This window comes from Gadus morhua, chromosome 15 (assembly GCF_902167405.1).
Source record: "Gadus morhua chromosome 15, gadMor3.0, whole genome shotgun sequence".
Lineage (NCBI taxonomy): Eukaryota > Metazoa > Chordata > Actinopteri > Gadiformes > Gadidae > Gadus > Gadus morhua.
The window spans coordinates 18,133,017-18,152,357 of NC_044062.1; the positions used below are offsets into that span (position 1 = coordinate 18,133,017).

General features: G+C 45.3%; 2 protein-coding genes across 4 annotated transcripts; both read left to right on the forward strand.

Annotated features, from left to right (window-relative positions):
* Positions 1-10,786: 10,786 nt before the first annotated feature.
* On the forward strand, positions 10,787-13,908 carry LOC115560308 (zinc finger protein 180). 2 transcript variants are annotated; one of them, XM_030379693.1, is made up of 4 exons: positions 10,787-11,277; positions 12,152-12,432; positions 12,578-12,644; positions 13,034-13,908. In XM_030379693.1, exons 1-4 carry the CDS (start codon positions 10,974-10,976, stop codon positions 13,795-13,797), a joined length of 1,416 nt encoding a protein of 471 aa, XP_030235553.1. In that variant the 5' UTR covers positions 10,787-10,973; the 3' UTR covers positions 13,798-13,908. The 2 variants fall into 2 exon arrangements, with proteins under 2 accessions (XP_030235553.1, XP_030235554.1); XM_030379694.1 differs by having other exon boundaries at positions 10,788-11,277; positions 12,581-12,644.
* An 818-nt stretch (positions 13,909-14,726) lies between these two features.
* ikzf5 (IKAROS family zinc finger 5) lies at positions 14,727-19,323 on the forward strand. 2 transcript variants are annotated; one of them, XM_030379172.1, is made up of 4 exons: positions 14,727-15,106; positions 15,242-15,408; positions 16,070-16,243; positions 16,350-19,323. In XM_030379172.1, the coding sequence occupies exons 2-4, from the start codon at positions 15,270-15,272 to the stop codon at positions 17,345-17,347; spliced, it is 1,311 nt and encodes a 436-aa protein (XP_030235032.1). In that variant the 5' UTR covers positions 14,727-15,106; positions 15,242-15,269; the 3' UTR covers positions 17,348-19,323. The 2 variants fall into 2 exon arrangements, with proteins under 2 accessions (XP_030235032.1, XP_030235033.1); XM_030379173.1 differs by having other exon boundaries at positions 15,242-15,402.
* Positions 19,324-19,341: the final 18 nt, after the last annotated feature.

A 19,341-nucleotide genomic window follows, 5' to 3' on the forward strand; every position in this document is an offset into this window, starting at 1 on the left:
TAGATATGGGCCGTGTAACAAATGGCCAAATGCACAGGCAGCAGAGCAGACCATCAATAAAGCAATTTCTTGTGTCATAACAGCCACGCTTTTGCTAAAGCCAACCTTTCAAAAACTTTTTCCTCTGCAAATCGCTGCAGCCGCGCCATTAGAGTCCTGCCTTGTGAATTTAATGGATTTCGTACAAATAATATTCCACCATAATGGAAAAGGTTGAAGTCACTGAAGACAGATGAAGTCATAAACACATATAATTGAGAATCAAAGACCGATAAATTTTAAACTGCTATCCATTTTCTCTCTTTAGATGATGATATATGTCATCGCAGCGGCTGGGAAATGGAAGAGATTATGGGGGAAATTATAACAATAAATTTTCTAAACATACACCTTGATTATGCTTCGATTTTTTGGAACGCTGAGGGACAGGGAGGGCAAGAGAAAGAGAGAGAATGCGAGGGAGAGAGAGACAGAGAGAGAGAAGGGAGGAAGGCTGGGATTGCTGAAAGCTTGCTGGCTAAATGGCACCATAAAATAGGTTCCCTGCTCTTTTGCCTGCAGAGCACGGCTATGCCTGGAGGTGTGCTTTCCCCCCTACTAAATGGGGGAAATGAATTGTGTAATTTATTGCAAATGCGAGCACACTGAGATTAGATCAGCATATCCCATCAAAGGAACAACAATCAATCAGCCTCTAGTTAACAGCTTGAAACACATAAACCAGGCCACCTAATGGCTTTCCAATTTAACAGATTGATAGACTGATCCGGTCCTCAGGGATGAATTAAGAAAATCGGGTCCTTTCACACAACCCACTGCCACTTTTGACAGGACCTCCTTAGTTTACTTATGCCATCTCAGGGTTTTAGCTGGAGATTTAAGAGTAACCTGGAAACAAAAAGCATTTTAAACCCCCCCCCCCCCCCCCCCCCCCCCCGCCACCCCCCCCCCCACCGCTAGCCGTTTATTTGGAGAAACCTCTCTGCAGCTGATTTGTTGGTCGGGCGAGGAAAGTGTGTCAGATGGAGTGGAGAACGGTCCCATTCAAATGACCTAATTACCGTAGGTCGTTTGGAGGAGTTGAAAGCGGCGAGGAGCTATTCAGTGGCCCCTCGGCACTATCTAACAGTGACCGGGGCAGCTCGTTCAAATACACAGACAGATAGCTTTGAAGAAACTAAACGCATGCGGCTGATACCATGTCCGGTTGTAACAGTGATTCTGCATTGAAAAATAACAACAACAAACCCCTTCGCTTGAAGATCAACATGAAAGAACTGTACAGCAACACGGCAAACAAAGGTATAAGTCATATCCGGTCAGGTCAACATGTCCCTGTTGTATCTATAAATGTTCAATCAACACTACCGTTCGGCTTTCTGATTGACACCCCACTCTACCAGGGTACAGGTTTTTTAATCCACATTTAAACAGCAGTGCTTTGCTATTGGCAGCACTGTCCGCTGAATACGGGGGCCATGAAACCCGGGCCTTGACCTGGTGAAATGCACACTGCTCCTCACCGCAGCGTCTTGTCCACATCCTCCATGATCTGCGTTCGCTACATAATTGAAGGAAGCTGTTACCGTCGAGGACCTGATCCCAAAAGTGCGGTGGGAAAGTGTTACCCTAGACCCGGACAGGCAGAACAGAGGAGGAAATGAGTTGAGCAGGTGAGCAGAACCCTGACTCCCGCCCCCACCCCCCCCCCCCAAGCTGGGTCTAATGGACAGAGACAGCAGACAGACAGCGGGACCGGTGCGGTTCAATTCGGCAGACAGGGAGAGAGAGGGCGAAGGCAGAGAGACCTTGCAGGGCCCAGTGGGCCATGCCATGAGGGATGTCTGCTCACCATGGTAATGCGACTGAACACATTAAAAAAGAAACCAGATCATCCTGTTCATGCTAAGCACGCCAAGGGGCCGGGGTTAATTTCTAAACTCAGACACTTGAGGAAATGGATTGTGATGCAGCTCATTGGCTGGAAATGAGCCCGCATTGATTACTAATACGCCAATACATTGGACAATGAATAAGCACCCATTACGAACCAATAAAACCAAATAGCATTTTAACTGCCGCCCCGGATTTTGCTTTACGTCGGCTGTCTCCTTGGTGTAACTGCAGAAATGCAACTATCAACAACATTGAGAGATAAACACAATATCCCAAAGACAAAATGTTAAATTAAGCACTGAACTAAATGTCATAAATCATTTAAATAAACCAAAAAATGAATAATAATGTGTCTAAAAGAGCAGCACTTGCTGCTCAGTACTCGCTAACTTTTCCTTTTTTGCGGGTGTGTCAGGCAACAAATAAAACGCTGTTGGCCCACTTGACACCAATACTTGTATCTTTCCCCCACGGCCACGCCCCCCGGTGGCCCCATCCCCTGTGGGGCCCCTCTTGATCGGCAGAGAAGCCAAGGAACACCACTGCACTCTACCACTGCTGCCCCCCCCCCCCCTCTTTCCTCCTGCTGACAGACAGTAATTGATGTTTGTTTGCTCTCTTCTGTCCCTCTCCTGTGTCCTGGGGTGGTAAATAGTGCTATTACAATCAGCTGATTAGTATGACTCCTCAGCCTCTTCCAGCAGCTGCCAGCACTGCCTAATGAGAGGAAACATGAGCAGCAAGGCCGGCACTGAGAATCACTCACGCACACACACACACACACACACACACACACACACACACACACACACACACACACACACACACACACACACACACACACACACACACACACACACACACACACAGAAACAGACACACACACACACACACACACAGACACACAAACACACACACACATACACAGACACACAAACACGCATATACAAAGAGAGAGACACACGTATCCACATAGACAGATACTACATACACACATGCACACACGCACACGCACACACCCTCTGCATTACTGCATAGAAAGGGCTATGTCTAAAAGAACTAGCAATCACACCACTGCAACATATGTACACAACGGCCTCCATTTACACTCAACTGTTACCTCAATCTCCTGACACAGCGGCAGAATTCGCTCCACGAGCCCCCAGAATGCAACTCTTCCGTCGGCAACATTATGTATTTGGCTTTCTATTTCACTTTAATGGGGTAAAAATTGGCAACGTATTCTTTTTACAGCCCCCCAGTGCCATTAGAAGGCCCGTTGTCATTTGGATTATTTATGAAAACTATTTCATGCTTACTTACATTTGCCGCTTATTTCCCCCCAGTGCGACCCGCGACTGATTTAGGCCCATTTTGAAAGCCTTAAAGCCAATTCTTTATGTCTTGCGGGTCACCCTCCTCGATTGAGATAAGATTGAAATGCCGGTGTGCAATGGGAAAGGCACAGCAAGCGGAAACCAATACTGTTTTATGATGCTGGCTGGGGGACAGGTGCAGCGGAGGGTGTGGAGCCCAATGACAGAGCGTGGAGCAGGACACCCAGCAGGGGCCCCCAGCAGGGGCCCCCAGCAGGGCGACCAGGGCAATGCTTCAGCAGGGCGCAGGATTTACGAAAGATGGAGAGAAGGTGCGGATATGGTTGAAGACATTTTATATCCAAGAAATATTTTAATTATTATCACACATAAGAGACAACATTATTCCCAAACATCGTCACGTCATGTGAATGCTAAAACATTTCCGGGATGTCAAAAATAGCCTCTTTTTTTAAAACAACTTCCCCTATTTAATTAACTGATGTTGCAAGACAGGAATTGTGTTCGTGATGTTTTGTTCCTTCCGCAATCTTTGTTTTCCGGCTCAATGAAATCTATCAAAATAAACTCCCTCAACAACGGCCCGGACAGGCCAAAGACAGAGCAGTGGACACCCTCCCCTTTAGAACAAGCATCTATACTCATAACATGCTTACACACACACCCCACATCTCAGACAATACTGTATGAAATGTGTGTGTGTGTGTGTGTGTGTGTTTTTTTTTGGGGGGGGGGGGGGGGGGGGGGGGGGGGGGGGGTGCAATATAAACACACACAAACACACATAGGAACCTTGCGTGCGCAAGCTTTTCTTTATTTATTTATGTCCTCCGCCTCTGCCTCATACAGTGACCCTAATAAAGTGTGGCGTGGCCAGGCAGGTTTGTCACTGTCACAGGTAAATGAAGTAAGTAATGAGCATGTAGCAGAGTGGATGTGGAGCCTTTTTAAACACCTCTCCAGCTCACTGGCTTTCAGGGGGGGCTGGGCCCAGCTGGATGCAACGGGGAGGATCAATACCAGAGGGTCAGGGGTCAGTCAACCATCCCATTATTATCATCTCCTGGCTAACGATGCCTGCAGGAGCAGCAGCGCGCTGGCCTGCCTTGGGCCAGGGGAGAGGGAGACAGGCAAGCTACGTTGCGCAAGCCCAAGGAGGTCCTGCATGGGGTGGTGGTGGTGGTGGTGGTGGTGGTGATGGTGGGTGGAGGGGTGTTGGTATGGAGGATGGGGTACTGGTTGTGTTGGGGGTTGGTGGTGGTGTTGGTGTTGCGGGGGTTTGTTGATGGGTGGTGGTGTTTGGGGTGGTCGAGGTACGGTTAGGGTTGGTGGGTGATGGTGATTCCTGCTGGTGTTGGGGATTGTGGTGGTTCTGGTGTTGATGGTGGTAGTGCTGGGGGTGGTGGGGGTGTTATGGGGGCTGGTGGATGGTCGGGGTGATGGTTAGTTAGTTAGTTTAGTAATTGTCCCCTTGGGGAAATTGTTCTCAGTGAAAAGACAGATACACATGACCGTTAACAACAACGACATAAAAAACAAACAACAAAAAGTAAATAAAGATGAACAACCACTGACAGGACAAAAACCCCAAATCATCATATTTTCCACATAGTTCAGGGACACATCTAAAGACGTTGGCATTTGTAGTTAGTTATGGTTGATGGGATGGTTGTGGTTGTGGTGTTGCCCGCGGTGTTTTTGAGGGTGGTGGTTTTTGGTGGGGGGTGGTGGTGTTCGGGCTGGTGGTGTTCGGGCTGGTGGTGGTGGTGGTGGTTGTTCTTGGGGTAGGCGATGGCCAAATGGGACTGTGGTATCATCGTGAAATGAGGGCTAAAGGGTTTAATGTAGAGTGCTGCAAAGACAGTTGGGGAAAGAAATGCAACCCCTGAAGAGCATCCCTTTAGCACTGAGCAGTGGCTCCAGTGGAGATTTTATCAATCAACTTGGTCTTTAAAAGATATGGGAAAAGGCAATATTCCAATTTACTATTGGTGTCATTATTGCTATTTTTCTTCTTTTTTTTTAAAAAATGCATCGCCATTCAGAGGGGAACCTAAATGATACTAATAACTTGACAATGTCTAAAGGGTAAAGTCTTTGTCTGATGTCATGAGTCATTGGTTCGAATGGGGGACAATGGGGAGCAGCAGCAGGGAGCATGGAAATGAGGCCTGGCCAGATTGGGGTTTGATCAATAGTCACAAAGGGCAGAGTGTTCATTAATCTAAAGCTTCCTCTGCATTTAGAGAAGCGCCGCCTAATTCAGACCACAACGTCCTCTCTACCTCGAGATCAACACTAAACTGCTAACTTTCACTTGCCATAATGAGTTGATTCATATAAGGGTGTTTCCTTGATAAAGAGATAATAAGGTTATATATTGCTGAATATCTATATATAAAGAGAATCATATTTTTTATCTATTACAGGGAGATTTGAATATGAGAAATAATAATAATAATATGATAATAATAATAATAATATTAACAATAATAAAGGTGCATCATGCGTAAACTAAACTCATGCCTCTGCATTAAAATAAATCACGACAACATACTAAATTCAGCTATTACTTTACTCAGATGAAATGCAGGTGCAATAGGATCACACCCAAGTGTGGCTTAAAGCCGTCCTCATTGTGAGCAGTGTGTCTTGCTGCGGGTTGATGCTTAAAGTATGACCAGAGCTCAGCAGAGCATTGGCGTTTAAAGATGTGCCAATGGATACACTTTATTATACCCCAATGGACAGGCTAATCCATTACGGGCCCTCGCACACTCAGACTGCAGTGCTCGCATTAGGGCAACTGTGCGTTCAGAGGCATCATTCAGGACAATGAGCTATAGCCGCAGACTGACAAGCTAGAAAAATGTCCCCACTTTTCAGGCTGTACAAATGACGTTTGGCCACAATAACTCACGACTGGACACTTCATTTCAAGGCGAGAGCGTTGCCGGCCAGTCTAAAGCTATTATACCATCTTCTTTATTTGTTGCCCGTGGTTTTTGTAGTCGGGGCCCAGCGAATAAATACCGGTGAAATGCCACTTCAGTCAAAAATATTGGCCAATTTCTTTCGTGCTGTCCTGATGGGGTCCGGACGGCAACCTGTTTCTGATGTTATAAAGCTTTAAGAGACAGGTGGTCAGCCGCCGGTCGTTCATCAGCCGACAAACAGCCCGGCCAGTTAGCCGAGTGACCGTCGTTGGCCCGGGCCCGTGGGCTACTCTCAAAGCTAGATAGTCAAATGAATTGATTACCAATTTATCACAGATGAACTGCCCGCTTTGAGGAATAATCACTCAGCGATAAAGAAGAAATGGCTTTGAATACATTTCAAGGATGACAGTCTTTGAGGAGTAATAGTATAATTTGTCACTGGTGACAGTCTATTTGATTGTTTCCAATATTTCAGCTGTGTGCAGTATTGGACAGAACCGCGTGGAGCTGGAGGACCAAGGAGGAGGGATTTATTTTTTCCCAATGCTGCTTTAATGTGGTAATAAGGCAGTCAGAGACACATTCCCACTTCTTAAGGTGACAGCAGCTTTATAGCGCGTCGCCTCATAAAGCCCCATGATATCTGTTCTCTACTATTATTAAATGGCTGTTTAGCGTGCCTATCTGTATGAATGTGTGTGTGTGTGTGTGTGTGTGTGTGTGTGTGTGTGTGTGTGTGTGTGTGTGTGTGTGTGTGTGTGAAAGTGCGTGTGTGCGTGCGTGCGTGCGTGCGTGCGTGCGTGCGTGCGTGCGTGCGTGCGTGCGTGTGTGTGTGTGTGTGTTCATGTTGCCGATGAGGTTCTAAGATCAGCACTTAATATTGTTTGATCCTGGAAAAAAAATTACGTTTTGTTTCTGTATGACGTCTTGAATATAGTGTCTGTCTTCTATGTTCAGTCCTCACCTGCAGTTCCCTCAGCTCTGGTCAAGCTTGGGTCAATAAAATGTCCATCTCCAAATGTCCATCAGTTCGCGCCATCTATACAGAAAAAAAGGAAAAAGGATGAAAGTTTGCCTATAAAGAAGAGATAAAATTCAGCGGGGCGAGAGTGGCCCATTCTTTTAGGGCGTGGAGGAAATTAATCACGGAAATTGGTTTTTGGTGTGTCTATATCATATCTAATCTATCCTTTGTGCACATGTAGACAGTTCCAAGCATCGCCAATTGAGAGCGACACACTGGCTTTATGAAAAGCCACTTGTTCTCTGCATAATCGGGGGGAAGGTGGTTGTGGTGGATGGGGGGGTTTTGTCGGGGTCCTCATTGCCAAGTTAAATAGAAGGCTGGGAGGAGCGGGGGGGGGGGGGGCGGGGGAGGGGCGGGATGGGGCCGGCTTGTTTGCCTGTGTAAAGTGTGATCCAGATAATAGCATTCTCATCAAAGGCGGCAATTACATTCATTACTGGGGCCGTGCGGCGCGCCGGCAAGGAAATTAAGTGGTGAGGAAAGAAAGCTTAATATATACCTCCTTTATCCTATTTCCCCAGCCTCTTGGTTCTTTGTCAAATGGTCCACGTGGAGCAGACGCCCCAAGAAAGAAACAGTCTCCGCAGGGGAGGAAGAATACACCTCTTCCAAGTCCTCCTTCACCTTTCTCCTTCTGTCTGCCGTAACTGTGGCTGCACTTGTCTGGGATTAAAAATACTTTTCTTTAAAGCTAATCTCCATGATGCAGCTTTTTTATATATGAGCCTGAAAACATGACACAACGTCATAAAGCATCGCTGAAGGCCTTCTCTAAATTAAATCTCAATTAATCTCCGGGAAGGAGAAGAAATGGAATTGCACAAAAACCTACAAACGGCCCAGATCAAGCAGTTGATTGTGGGATGGGAACCTTTTCATTGAGGTCTTTTAATGTGAATTAAGACAAGTGGAGGAGACTGCAACCCCCTTAAAGGCAGGTGTACTGTGAGGGGCCGTCTAACATGTGTATAATTGAAATCTACTTGTGTTATGGTGCCCAGCCCTTTAATTTTTTTTGATAAACCTCTATACAATGAGCACTTCTTGCTTTTCAAAGACTTTTTGTATTTTTCTTAAATGCACATGTATAGAGGAAGTTATTGTGAAATGCCTTCCTCCTTAATAATACGGAACAACAGTGAAGGATTCTTGAAGCTTCTCAGTCCTCGTCATTGCCATGTCATTTGTTGTATATGTTGCCAAGTGTCCAAAGCATTAGTCTCTGTCAACACCAGGCCCAGGTGTCACTCTACTAGAATCTCTCAGGGTTATTTATCACCAAGTTATTTAAGTAAATAATTACGTTTTACTCTATATTTTAATCTCTCAATCGACATAATATGAGAAGAAAATGTAATGAATAAAAGTGATAGGCCATTCTATATATATATATATATATATATATATATATATATATATATATATATATATATATATATATATACATATACATGTGTGTGTTATACTATATTTTTTATTTTATAAGTATTTAATTGTTTCCTATATCGTCATATGTATTTGTCTATAGCTAGCAGTGTATAGACCTATATATTTCCCCGCTAACAAATCATTTTGGCCTTTAGTAAATTATTCAGACGTATCTGGCCCCACTGGAAACCTGAGCATAATTAAATTGCAATAAAATAACATTAGTGTCAACAAGCTATTCAACCCGGAAGATTAACTGCCAAGCCTTTATTCTTCGTTTTTTACTATAGTCCATGTCAGCTGACCCAAAAAGACTGGATGTCTGCTCACTGAGCAGATCAAGTCGTGCACAACACCCAATACCTATTTAAAAAAGGTTATTTATGATCAGCGACTCTAACGTATTGCTTTTAGGGCCACAACAATGGAACAGGAACCGGTTTCATTAATGATACATGTGCGCCATCTTGTGGTACAATAAGTCATGTTTATCATAAGTAGGCCTATATAATTTACAAAGCATTGCTCTGCCATAGCATGTGTAGCCCTCAAGCATTGCTTGAAAGAGCTTAAATAATCAAAAATCTTGGAAAAGCTGAATAAAATGAGTCGTGGAAATATCAATCATAACTATAAGATACAATTATATACGAATTATATTAACCTTGTTTAGATAGTTAGTATTCACATTCAAAGTAATTGTATGCATTCTCCCTGAGAAACCTCCCTTCCTCTCTCTGACAGAGAGATATTAAAATTGTTGTCATTTGCATTCCCACTCGAGCCACGAAGTCAGATACTCATGTGGACGGGGCCTGAAGCCAATCGTCTGCCTTCTTTGTTGTGGAGATTCCTTTTACTGTTGCGGCCTTGCTTGCAGACTTGCAGACGTGTTGACTTCCCCCATTTCAGTTTAACTTGGCCCGCAAATCCTAAACTCTCCACGATGGTCACTCCCACTCACGTTTGTTACCTGTGTATACCCTGGCTACCCACATTGCAAACGTATCCCTAATCTTGTTCTTGTCTCACTGAATGTGTCCTTGGTAACTTGGCTGCCTGTACTTTACCATGATCATGCTCTAATATTAAATCAAATATTTCGCTGGCCGACGTGTCTTAAAATAAGTTTCTCTTCATCAAAATGCCCAAATGATTTACAATGCATTGAATTTTGGTGTTTCATAGGCTTAATGTTGGTTGTTTAATTAATCAAATAACTTGATGAATAGGCCTATGTTTAAATCTATACATTTTCTCCACTTTAACCTCCCCACTGTTAGTAAAAGTTTCAGTTTCCATCATAAAACTGTTGGAGATATATGAGAGGTTCCTTGAGGTTCCTTGAAGTAGCCTATATGATATTCCGTTTGCTTGCTACTTTTTGAGCAGAAAGAGAGCCAAGAGCCCAGAAAGGTTTCAAGAAGGATACCACATGAGCTGGTTTTCATTCTCAAACATCAATAAACTCCAAATGTATACATGTTAACTAATCATCTTGCAGGGATTGAAACGTTGATGCTTGTTATTGTCAAATAGAATAATTGCGCTTGTCTCGCATGTAATGTTGTGCTCAGATCATTTTGCGCTGAGTTTCTTTTTAGTGTCCTGGTCAGCCGCTTGTGCTTTGAGTTTGGGGACCAAAACTCAATCTGTTTCTGCAGTACCCATATTTAACCCTCTGTGTTACATACAGACATTTAAATAGTTTATTTCACGTGTACAAATACACACTGTCTCCTTTTGTGCAAATAATGTATCAAAACCATTACCTTGTCCCCTATCTCTGCAGAAGACTGCGATGACTTTGGAGACCGCAGCACACAGCACGCCACCCCGGAGAGTCTGCATGGGGACGCCCCTGGCTCCTCCCGCAGGTTTTTGGTTGATTGGGCAGTTTTTAGTTTACAGTTTGGCTGGAAGTTGAAAATGCGATTTGGCCACACACACAAACCGACAAACGATATGCCATATGAAAGCTGAGACTTAAGGGAGTCCAACGGTATAAGCCTCATTTACCGAGCTTATCTCGATAGATGTGGAGGAATAAGGTCAATAACATAGCCTGTTATTGTCCATGTCTTACAGCCTGTAGGATATGGACATCTCCATCCAACATCTACGTCATACATCCGTTTCAAGGCCCCTAGTACAGAGCGTTGTGATTGGCGAAGTTCGTGTTTGGGGATATAGATACCGGATGTTCTTCAGTGTTTGCATACCATCAGGTTTGGTTGTTATTACCTTATGTATGTGCTCATAAAGCCTTAATCTTTCAAACCTAGTCCTTCTCGACCTCTTATTTCTTAGAGTATTTGTGGGGTTTTATTCACAACAGAGTAAAATATGTTAATAAACATGAAACCGTGCGGCTCAACTTTGGGAGAACAGCTTTCGTCCATAATGGACGTACTTACGAAAGCAGCCGTATCTGAAATTAGCCAGCTGTTCTCGGAAGGCTCGGCTACTCTTCACTTACAAATAACTCGGAGCCTGAAAGAAAACGAGACGCTGAGGACGAAGATGAAGGTGATGAGGAGTGAGCTGTTTACTTTGCGGCTTCAAACAAGACCAAATGCATCGCGTGCAAGTCGTTTGGCCCTGGCTCGAGCCAACATCTGCAAACCAGGGACTACATCAATGGGAAATGGTGAGTTGAGTCCCGGCTGTAATGGGTGGATAAAAGGACGGTCCAAGTGTTCAGGGGGTACTGTTAGTAGTTACAATTTTAGTAATTGGACAAAGTTATAATAATAATGATTCAAAATAAACATTGAATAACTATTTCTATCGGAGAAGCAGGCTACCTCACCTGGCTAACACATGGCAAAGATAATTTGACGATATGCCAGTTTCCTTCACTTTGAATGGTCTTGGTCTTGGTGTATTCTTCATCATCATCATCATCATCATCATCATCATCATCAGGCCTAAAGCCCCTGAAAGACACAAGGTGGTTGGAAACCCCCCTCTTCTTACACCACCCTTAGATTCTAAGCAGCTTCGATTCGAGGATGACTGCTAGATTGTACCTGTGCTAAAAAGCCTGGTGCTCTTTTGTAAAGCATCGTGACCCGAGCCCTTGTAAAAAACGAGTCAAACTTGAGATTAGAATTTCAAAGATTGAATAAGTCAAGAGCCCAGAAAGGTTTCAAGAAGGATACCACATGAGCTGGTTTTCATTCTCAAACATCAATAAACTCCAAATGTATACATGTTAACTAATCATCTTGCAGGGATTGAAACGTTGATGCTTGTTATTGTCAAATAGAATAATTGCGCTTGTCTTGCATGTAATGTTGTGCTCAGATCATTTTGCGCTGAGTTTCTTTTTAGTGTCCTGGTCAGCCGCTTGTGCTTTGAGTTTGGGGACCAAAACTCAATCTGTTTCTGCAGTACCCATATTTAACCCTCTGTGTTACATACAGACATTTAAATAGTTTATTTCACGTGTACAAATACACACTGTCTCCTTTTGTGCAAATAATGTATCAAAACCATTACCTTGTCCCCTATCTCTGCAGAAGACTGCGATGACTTTGGAGACCGCAGCACACAGCACGCCACCCCGGTGAGTCTGCATGGGGACGCCCCTGGCTCCTCCCGCATGTCCAGTCACAGAGAGGAGCTGAGGATCCTGAACGTCTACGGAAATGGGGAGGGCCCACTGGCGGTAGACTGCCATGACACCCTCTTCACTGTGTCCGAAGTCGAGGCCCTGAGCTCACTGTCTGCGGATCACAGCGTGGCCAAGAGCCTGGAGTGCGGCGAGCGACTTGTCCGCCTTGAGGAGCTGACTGGGCAGGTTGGAAATCATCTTCTCATTCATGTAACGGATGCTTCCAACTCCAGCACACACCTTAATGATTCAGTGTGTCGTTAGTGGGAATTGACCACTATTCTGTGCAAATTAAAGTGTCTAATGTGGGTTTCCTTCTTTATTTGGAAAGCAGCAGACCCCAGACCCCATTTTAATCAAGGAGGAAGAGGATATTGGTGGAGGCATGCCACCTGTAGGTTAGTAATACACATTGCATCTATAAAAGCAAGCAAGCCAGCAACGACCTGGATCAACTGAAAATGTACTTGATTCTACCAGCGCTCAAAAGCCTGGTCCTCTTTTGAAAGCGCATCATGACCGGAGCCCTGCTATAACACAAAGAATATCCTTAAAAGGGGGAGACGTAGCAGTGCCTTCTCAGCTGGAGCCTTTGACCCTTGACAACCTCAAGGGGTACAAGGAAAAGGCATATTCAACAAATAGAAGCTTTAAAGAAAGATTGTCAAAATCCATCAAATTTAAAAGTGTGTACAAAGGTATCCCTTTGTGCAAATAATGAATGAATACGAATATTATTAATTAATTACTTGAACAAATACAGTACTCTTTGTTTTCCTCTCTGCAGAAGCCTTTGACGTTGGAGACCGCAGCACACTGCGTGGCGGCACCACGGATAGTCTGCATGTGGACGCCCCTGGCTCCTCCAACATGTCCAGTCACAACGGGCATACCCACACCGACGAGAAGCCGTACGGGTGTGGCCAATGCATGAGGAGCTTCAAACTGAAAGGCAACCTGAAGCTCCACATGATGACTCACTCCGGGGAGAAGCCCTACAGGTGTGACCAATGCGTGAAGCGCTTCAGTCAAAAGTTCAACCTGAAGCTCCACATGAGAACTCACTCCGGGGAAAAGCCCTACAGGTGTGACCAATGCGTGAAGTGCTTCAGTCAGAGCTGCAAGCTGAAGATCCACATGAGGACTCACTCCGGGGAGAAGCCTTACAGCTGTGACCAATGCCTGAAGCGCTTCACTCAGAGCTGCAAGCTGAAGATCCACATGAGGACTCACTCCGGGGAGAAGCCCTACAGCTGTGACCAATGCGCGAAGCGCTTTAGTCAGAGCTACAACCTGAAGATCCACATGAGGACTCACTCCGGGGAGAAGCCCCACAGGTGTGACCAATGCGTGAAGCGCTTCGACCGGAGCTCCGACCTGAAGTTCCACATGAGGACTCATTCCAGGGAGAAGCCCTGCGTGTGTCTGCAGTGCAATGCCAACTTCAGCAACCAGAGCAAGTTGCGTTTGCACATGCGCAAGCACACGGCAATTGACACGGGGCAACGGGACACTTTGGGTGATACCGCAATCCTGTATTCATTGAAATGACTGCTGTAGGTTTTTTTTTCATCATGATTAAAGACGCTTCACATCACAACTTTTTATTGTCTTTTTAATTTTATTGTTGTAGTTTTCTGGCATTAAAGGTTCTGGTTGGGATTATCGTTGATTGGGCAGTTTTTCGTCTATAGTTGGGCTGAAGTTGCCAATCCGATCTGGCAACAAATGCTATCTACACAAACAATATGCGATATGAAAGCTGAGACTCATGAGTCCAAAGCTATAAGCGTCATCATTTTGTGAGCTTATTTCGATTAACCAGCAAGACCGTGCAATGCATAAATTGGTGACCGGAATAAAGTACCAATGTAATCAATAAAAGCATTTAAAATCTACATTAAAATAACCAACGTGATACAAATACAAAGAAAATACATCTCTACGGGCGCAGCAATTTTTTTTCGGCCTCACTGAACCCGCTCTACTTTCAAAGCGACGAGGTACTACGACCAAAAGTGGGCGTGCCTCGGTGAAATTCCGCAAGAAAGCTGGGAGAGTTGCAATTTACAATTTGCACGTTCCGGCGTATAATCCAAAAGGATTACAGCAGGTTCAACATACTTTTCCAAGTTACTACCAAACAGACAGACGCCAGCTTTTCTATATTTTATTTCGAATGTATTCAAATGATTACATTTGCTATTTTATAGTGAGCTTCACTTTATTTGTTTCCAACCATTTGAAATTGTTTAATTGGTGTGCCTGTTTACATTGTTTACTCCATTTAGACTTTGCTCTAATCCCTTCACTATATTTAAGCCATTTAGCATTTCTTTACGTCTATGTGGCTTTACTGAAACATATATTCAACCTCACTTTGCACTAGAGCACTCACCGTATTTTCTGCAGGAAATTCATAGTGTGTTTTGTCCTCGGAACTTTTCTTTGCGGACGAATGATCCGGAGGGCGGTGGGGAAGGTTTAACCGGGGGACGTGGAGTGAACTCTGACACCGTGATGTGACTATTGTTTTGATATGGTTTTCGTTACCAAGTATCAGCCGTAACGTTCACTGAAATTATTAATAGCTTCACAAAACATATGTTAATCAATCGAGGAACATAGAGTTAAATCAACCATGAACTGTCATGTGCGAAATCCTTGTTTGTTGACTAACGTTATAAAGGATGCTGTTAGCTGAGTGGCTAACGTAGCGGTGTTGACAGCCTACTATGGAGATCAATGTGAAGTGAGGGACAGGGCAGCAGATCGTTGTTTGTCCGGATTTTCGGTCTCCCTACCTGCGTAGTAAATATTACCACTTTCCAAAAAGTGTTATACTACACGTGCTAAAAGGGTAAGTGTCGATCACAGCGAAACAGTCGGTGTTGATTTGTAACGTTTACTTCTATTCCATAGTACTAATTGCAAGTGACGTGGCTTCTTTTGGTAACGTTACTGAAACAGTTGTACATGATTCACCTCCCTTTAGAACCATACCCGTACACCAAACCATCTCGATGGGTGAAGAAAAGCCGGACACGTTGGATTTTGTGAAAGATTTCCAAGAGTATCTCAGCCAGCAGACTCAACATGTGAACATGATCTCCGGGTCTGTGAGCGGCGTCAAGGAGGTGGACGACGTTCCAGCTGGTAACTGTAAGACCCTACTTTACATGCAGGCTGGACTGTCACTCATCAATATATCACGTCATGGCAAAGATATTGTGTTCGGGTTTTTTTGCACAAAAATCCGGCGTATTATTATTCCTTATTCATTATGTACCGTCATTATTTAACAACGTCCTATGGGTCACACGGTGTTCTTATCCGCTACGGGCTTTTGACGATATGGTTCCCTCTGTTGCGCGTCGGGGTAGTTGGCTTGCCCAGGTTGAAACAAAGTTTAAAATGTTAAAATGTTTAGGTAAACGTCTGACTTCAAATGTAGTTGTCTGGAGTCTCTGGACTCTTTGCTGCTTTTGCTGCTTTTTGTAAATAGATTTTGGTATCAATGCCTGCCGGAGGACCTGTACATTTTGTATCAGCGAAGACACAAGCCAAACATGTTTTGAAGTCAAGCGTTGACCAAACATTGACAAACGCAGACAGGATATTTTATAGAATAAAAAGTTAGCTTCACCGCAACTAAATGGGCCGAGCTCATTTCATCACATAATGATCATCATTACACTTGCTTAATTCACTTTCAAAATAACTTATGCATGTCATGATAAAATCACCCCACGGTCTAACCCTGCATATCCCATGGCATTGAAAATGGTCTCTTATTAGCCCACATTTTGTCCTTTGTGTGCAGACTGCGGTCAAAATGGCCTGGACCACCCCTCTACGGATATGTCGCTGGTCGACAGCTCAGGGATACTGGTGGACGGCTTTGAGAGGACGTACGACGGAAAGCTCAAGTGTCGCTACTGCAACTATGCCACTCGAGGAACGGCCCGACTCATCGAGCACATCCGCATTCATACAGGTGATACGCTTTTCGTGCGCAAACTAGATAATAATATGTTATTCGTTTTGTGTTTGTATGTAAACAGTTGAACTCAACCTTGCGGCTGTGCATCCTCTGTCTTCAGGGGAGAAGCCTCACCGCTGCCACCTGTGCCCGTTTGCCTCCGCCTACGAGCGCCACCTGGAGGCCCATATGCGCTCCCACACGGGGGAGAAGCCCTACAAGTGTGAGCTGTGCTCGTTCCGCTGCAGCGACCGCAGCAACCTGTCCCACCACCGCCGCCGCCGCCACAAGCTGCTGCCCATGAAGGGCGCCCGCTCGCTGGCCCACAAGAAGATGCTCAGTGTGCTGCAGAAGAAGAGCAGCGCGCTGGGCTACGGCCGGCGCCTGCTCATCAACTTCAGCCCCCCTTCCATGGCAGCGCACAAGGCGGACAGCATGAGCGACTTCCCCCACGGACTGCCCCACATACGGCAGGAGGCCTTCGACGACCAGGGCGGGGCGCCCGAGGACGGAAGCTCCAGGGACGACGAGCTCCACCACCACCACCTCCATCAACACCACCAGGATCTGGTCATGGACAACCCCCTGAACCAGCTATCGACGCTGGCCGGTCAGTTGGCCAGCCTTCCGGCGCACGTCCACTCCCAGACAGCCCAGCCCCCCGGGTCGCCCCGGGCCCGGTCTCCGGTGGACGAGAAGCCCTTCCTCGTACAGCAGCCCGACCCCGCCGACACGCCCCCTGCGACGGCCTTGGCCAACACGTCGCACGCCTCGTCTCCCACGGCCCCGGACCCCAGGCTCCCCCCTCTCCCTCCGAGCGAGGGTAGTCCCGTGGCGGGGCCATGCAGCGAGGGCAGCGGCCGCACCAGCACCCCCAGCGTCGGCAACAGCCAGCCCAGCACCCCGGCCCCGGGCCTGCCCGCCGCGCCCCAGGAGCTCGGCGCGCAGCACCACTGCCAACACTGTGACATAGCCTTCCCCGACAACATCCTCTACACCATACACATGGGCTGCCACGGCTACGAGAACGCCTTCCAGTGCAACATCTGTGGCCACAGCTGCATCAACAAGTACGACTTTGCATGCCACTTTGCCCGGGGGCAGCATAAGCAGCCGTGATGCTTATGAACACCGAAAAAAAAGATGAGTGTCATATTATTTCAATGATTTCACAGGGACAAATTCCGCCTTGATGTAGCCTAGCCTTTGTTGTGAAATGGTGAGATGGTTCTGGAGAGGCTGAGACTGTCAGCTTTGGGTAAGGGTTATTTTATATACGCTCACATGGTATAAGCTTACAATGCGAGGGAATTGTGTGCTATATCCAAGTGACACAGGTTTTAATGATAAGCATTCCTTGAGTAATGTCACTCGGTATCAACTATTAGTTAAATAGTGGTTTACCAGGCACCATGTTGGAATCAAGTGCTCAGTGCAATTCAATTTCTTTACAGTGCCTGATATATATTTACTTGCTTTTTTTTACTTCTAGCTAAAGAGTATTTATTTATATTATTACTAATAGACCTTATTATATTATTTCCACTGCTCTGTGTATAAGTCCAGCAGTTTTTTTTAATTGATTTCCTAATCAAGGGGAATTTTGTGTGTTTGACAAAGAAGTCTCTGTGCACAACATGTGATAGTCATCGCACAAACTTTAATGTCCACAAATGTGTAATGTCTTCAGTGCCACGTTATGACCATAATGCAGGGCATGGTTCTGTCATTGTCCTGCTGGTTAATGTCCTTGTACGTCTGCGGAGACGGTGTAGCAAATGAGTAGGCAACGTGACCGGCAGACTACACACAATAGTAGGCGACGCACAAGATGGAATCAAAGATGCAAGTGTTGTGTGTATGTGATTGTTGGCAGGGTTGTAGCTGTTGAACATCAGGTGAGTGGAACAGGCTAAAAACTGACATGGAGATCAGATTCAATTTGCCTTATAACTAACTCCAGTGGTGTCCTGTAACTGTCGGAATGTGGAGGAACCTCCCGCGTCGCGATACACGTGCTGACGTTGAATTCACTACCAAAATAAGTGGTGGATTAGGTGGACGGATATCTCGCTGCTGGTCATTATACTAAAGTATAAACATTGAATCACATGTGCTCACCCTAAACTATCTGACTGCTGTGATGGGGTTATTGTTTAAGTCGTCAGCCACTTGACTATGAAACGAAACCAAAGCCTCGCCTATGTCGTCTGAGCATACGCTTGATACAGAATGCCCTCTGCATAATCCTGGATGTTTTCTGTATCTGTATTGGCAGGAGAGGCCTAATCCTATCTTATTTTACATCCATGACCATGTTACTTAATTAAGCGGACACACATTACGAGTGAAGAGTTCCAAATGGTTGGCCTGCAATGGGGCATCTATGGAGCAAGTACGTTTTGCTCAAATATTAAGGAGTTTCCTTCCCTTCGTACAGAACCCTTTGCATAAGGCGATTCATACGGCGGGTTGTGGAAAAGCTAATCCTAGACCCGTCCTTGTAACACACCATGACCGGACCACATCCTGATCTTTTTGATATTGTAATCGTTCACTCTGATGTTGGCCAGCACCCCTCATATGTAGTCTCCTGTGGACGATGCTTGGTTCAGAATTGCCACGTAGCACCAGAGATGCCGGGCTCTTTTCCTTTTCGAGAACACATGCCTTGAGATGCTCACGTGGTGATGTGGGTCCCTGCTTTCCTCAATATTAACGGGGTATTGTATTCTGATTGTTTTGATGGATGTTAAGTGTCAAAAAAAGAATAAGGTGAAACTCTCTTACATCGAAGAATCCTGCTTAGCAAGGTTGTGCAATGTACTGAATGGTGTTGTCTGTTGCTTAGCAACACGTGTGGACAATTTAGTTACTGTTGCTAGGACCAACTGCTTGAGACTGCTGGTACTACAGGCATCCGATGATAATGGCCTTATGTTCTGTGTGTCCTTGGTCGATTGGTAGTTGTGAATGTGGAAGATTTTTGTAAACCCCCCCCCCCCCCCCCCCCCTCTGAGGTAACAAATTATTTTATTGTGAAATGAAATTAACGCTAACAAATGAACGAATAAAGTGTTTTCTAACAATCTGTCCCTCCCTAGTCTCCTTTT

Excerpts from the sequence above, each read along its gene's own strand:
- ikzf5 (XM_030379172.1), top strand. The coding sequence starts at position 15,270 with ATGGGTGAAGAAAAGCCGGACACGTTGGATTTTGTGAAAGATTTCCAA. Across the intron at positions 15,409-16,069 it reads CGACGTTCCAGCTGGTAACT|ACTGCGGTCAAAATGGCCTG; the intron begins GTAAGACCCTAC and ends CTTTGTGTGCAG. Across the intron at positions 16,244-16,349 it reads GCACATCCGCATTCATACAG|GGGAGAAGCCTCACCGCTGC; the intron begins GTGATACGCTTT and ends CTCTGTCTTCAG.
- LOC115560308 (XM_030379693.1), top strand. The coding sequence starts at position 10,974 with ATGTTAATAAACATGAAACCGTGCGGCTCAACTTTGGGAGAACAGCTT. Across the intron at positions 12,433-12,577 it reads TTGAGGAGCTGACTGGGCAG|CAGCAGACCCCAGACCCCAT; the intron begins GTTGGAAATCAT and ends TTATTTGGAAAG. Across the intron at positions 12,645-13,033 it reads TGGAGGCATGCCACCTGTAG|AAGCCTTTGACGTTGGAGAC; the intron begins GTTAGTAATACA and ends TCCTCTCTGCAG.